This window comes from Corythoichthys intestinalis, chromosome 12 (genome assembly GCF_030265065.1).
Source record: "Corythoichthys intestinalis isolate RoL2023-P3 chromosome 12, ASM3026506v1, whole genome shotgun sequence".
In the NCBI taxonomy this organism is placed as follows: domain Eukaryota; kingdom Metazoa; phylum Chordata; class Actinopteri; order Syngnathiformes; family Syngnathidae; genus Corythoichthys; species Corythoichthys intestinalis.
Window position 1 is genome coordinate 17,487,786 of NC_080406.1, and position 3,365 is coordinate 17,491,150.

General features: G+C 50.2%; 1 protein-coding gene across 2 annotated transcripts; it reads right to left on the reverse strand.

Annotated features, from left to right (window-relative positions):
- Positions 1 to 1,297: 1,297 nt before the first annotated feature.
- On the reverse strand, positions 1,298 to 2,503 carry LOC130926926 (gap junction alpha-8 protein-like). Of its 2 annotated transcripts, XM_057852252.1 has the most exons (2): positions 1,589 to 2,497; positions 1,298 to 1,510 (listed from the first exon to the last, which is right to left on the reverse strand). In XM_057852252.1, exons 1-2 carry the CDS (start codon positions 2,495 to 2,497, stop codon positions 1,298 to 1,300), a joined length of 1,122 nt encoding a protein of 373 aa, XP_057708235.1. The 2 variants fall into 2 exon arrangements, with proteins under 2 accessions (XP_057708235.1, XP_057708236.1); XM_057852253.1 differs by having other exon boundaries at positions 1,298 to 2,503.
- Positions 2,504 to 3,365: the final 862 nt, after the last annotated feature.

Consider the following 3,365-nt stretch of genomic DNA (forward strand, 5'->3'; position numbering starts at 1 on the left):
GCCCCTTGCATTCAAAATAGATTTGACGTCTATCACCGTCAATGGCAGGCAATAAGGTAATAACATTGGCTGTTACAACAGTTTAAAGGCTGCTGATCTGTTTTGATCAAGTCAGCATTATAAGTGGTAACATGCCAAAGTTAATGTGTGGTCAATGTAAAAACATTTCATTTTTAAAGCAACACTGGTTCATCGATCGCTGTCAATGGCAGGCAACGTTAAGTTGTGAAATAACATTAACGGTGTTAGAGCACTAGGAAGGTTGTTGACACGTTTCCTTAGTTTGAGTGTTGTAAACGGTAATATACCAAAGTTACTGTGTGTCTAATGTAAAAACAGTTAATTTCTAAAGCAACTCTGGTTCGTCTAGCACAGGGGTCTCAAACTTGATTTATCTGGGGCGCCAATGGAAATAGAACCTGGGTGAGTCAACATGCAGACAAACACCACCAAATGTTATCATGAGCTAGATCAGTGGTTGGCGAAGAAAAGATTTAAACAAAATAAATAAATTCACCACTTGTGCGAGCTGTAGTTTTTATGATTATTTTTAAATCAAGCATTATTATTACAATTAATTACCCATGGTAAAATACATACAAATATAAAAGGGGCCACAAAATATTGTCCCGTGGCCCCCAATTGGCCCCCGGGCCGCAGGTTTGAGACCACTGGTTGAGTGGCAGCCAGAAATATGTTGTCATGCATTTAATTTGATTTTGCACAACACTTGAACGTAATGAAGGATAGTTTTGCATTTTCCCTGTTAACTCATTGGTTGCCATTGACTGCGATGGACGTCCAATCCATTTGAAGTGGGAGGTTTTGCAGAAGTTGATTCGCTGCCACCAGTTCAAATGGATTCGACATGTACTTATGATAAACTCATTTAAAGAGTTTTAATTTAGTTTTTAAGAGCTAAACGATAGGACGTCTAACATCGTCAATGGCACTGAAAGTGTTTATTGAAAGAATAACATTTTATTTTGGGTTTTATATTTAGGTAGTATGGAAAATGGTATTGAGTGTTTTTTTTTTTGTAGGATTTAAATCAAGTTGAAAATTTTGGTATCGTGACAACAGTAATACCAACTCCCACAACACATACTCTGTGAATCCTATACATATAGCTGGGCTGGCAGTGAATGAGTTAAGCAGAAATTTTCGGCCGTTATTCCGCGACATTTTCTATCATTTGGCAGGGAAAATCTTTACGGCAAACTTAAAAGGCAACGTTAACAATTCTCTGCCTGGCCCATTCAGGAGTGCGTGTATGTGTGCGCTGTTCCGTGCATGTTCATACGGTGAGGTCATCCGACCTGGCCTTACTGCTAGCTTGGCTCAGTCGGCTCAGAGGTCTGCTGTCCTCTATCGTATCCGACGCCTTGCTCCCCGCCCGGGCCGCCACGCTCCCTCCCTCTGCTGCCTCCGCCCCCGCCGGCGGCGCCGCGTCCTCCCGCTGCAGTGTGGCCTCTCCGGTCTCGGCGGTCTGGTCGTAGGAGGGCAGAGTCTCGTCGTACGCTTTGGGGACGTCCCCCAAAGGCGGTTCCTCCTCGGCCTTCTCCTCCAGGCCGTGGAAGGGTGGGGCCCCCCTGCCGGCCTCCATGCCCACTTCTGACAGTGGGTAGAGGTGCGTTATAGGGGGCGCTTTCTCCTCGTCCAGCCGCCGGTAACCTTTGGCCCTCTGCAGGGAGGACACGGGCAAAGGGGGCAGACTTTTCCCAGTGCTCGAGCCTTCACCCTGCGCCGGAGCAGGGGCCGGCTTGCGGAAAACAAAACGGATTTTCTTCAGGCCCAGGTGGCTGATCTCCACAAAGTTGAGGAAGAGCGAGACGCAAGCCACGGCCAGCATGAAGATGATGAAGACAGTCTTCTCCGTGGGGCGGGACACGAAGCAGTCCACGGTGTTGGGGCAGGGCCAGCGACTGCATTTGTACAGCGGCAGGATGCGGAAGCCGTAAAGGAAGTACTGGCCCACCACGAAGCCCACCTCAAAGAGTGTCTTGAAAATGATATGACAGATATAAGTCCTTAGCAAGGTGCCCTCCAGTCGGAACTTCTTGCTCCCTTTGGTGCTGGTCTCCTTAGTGGTGCGGACGCTCCCTTGGTCGGGCGCCAGCGGGAGTCGCTCCTCGCTCAGCTCCTGTTGCCGGCTAAGTTCCGCCTCCTCGCGCTCCTTGCGCTTCTCCTCCATGTGCACGTGGTGCACTGCGTGGCCCACGTAGACCAGAGACGGCGTGGACACGAATATGATCTGCAGGACCCACAGGCGGATGTGGGAGATGGGGAAGGCCTCGTCGTAACACACGTTCTCGCAGCCGGGCTGCTGCGTGTTGCACACGTAGTCGGACTGCTCGTCACCCCACACGAACTCGGCCGCCGTGCCCAGGATGAGGATGCGGAAGATGAAGAGAACCGTGAGCCACACCCGCCCGATCACCGTGGAGTGCTCGTTGACTTCCTCTAAAATATTTCCCAGAAAACTCCAGTCGCCCATGATCGGTCCGTAGCGCTGCGGAATGAAGGGTGGGGTAGGGAGGGACACGGAGGGCGCAGACCAGCGGGGAGGGTGGGGTAGGCAGGCCCGACAAGTGGGGTGAGGAGGGGGCACACGAGGAGTGTCAAACGTAAGAAAATGTGGAAAATTCCACTGTCAAAAATTACGGAAATTCCAAAAATTGTGCTATCCGATGATACCGCTGACGACTTCGAGTCCTACTTTAGTCAACTTTTATTCGAGACTTCATTGTAAGGTTCAGTCTTACACTAGCGTGGTTCTCAAAAAAGGAAAATAAGCAAGTCATTTAAATGTACAATGACCGGCAAAGTCATCGTGAAACTGTTCGCAGTACAAACTACGACCGCGCTATGCAAAGATCCCATGTCTATTACCTCGGCGGTCAAACTAACTTTAACCGTAACAGCGAGACAAAAAGTCTGAAGTGTGTAAGCGAACTTAAGATAAAACGCTTTCATATTCTCGGATAAATGTGAAATGAAAAGAAATGGGCAACTTGCCACAGCTGCGGCTCCCTGGAAGTTGAGTCCTGTCCCGTTCTCTTGGCACCCGGTGGGGAAAAGTGAACTTTTTTCTGCCCTCTTTCCCACCTAAAGCCCTGTCCTTGTCGCCCCACTGAGCAGATGTGAATGAATCGGCTCTGATGGTTGGTTTTGAGTTTGCTGCGATGTTTAAGCTTGGAGCCAGACGGCCTTTATTTGCCGGGGCGACGTGTGGTGACGCAGAGAGACAATAGGATCAACGCGGCCCGAGCGGGGATGTATGGGGAGCAGGCCTCAGGCTGCCATGGCAGCGTGGACGCCGGACCGCCGGGCCACCGAGTCCACCGTGCCGCCGCTTCCCAAAA

What these genes read in the sequence shown, in the direction of transcription:
- LOC130926926 (XM_057852253.1), bottom strand. Translation starts at nt 2,497, where the DNA reads ATGGGCGACTGGAGTTTTCTGGGAAATATTTTAGAGGAAGTCAACGAG.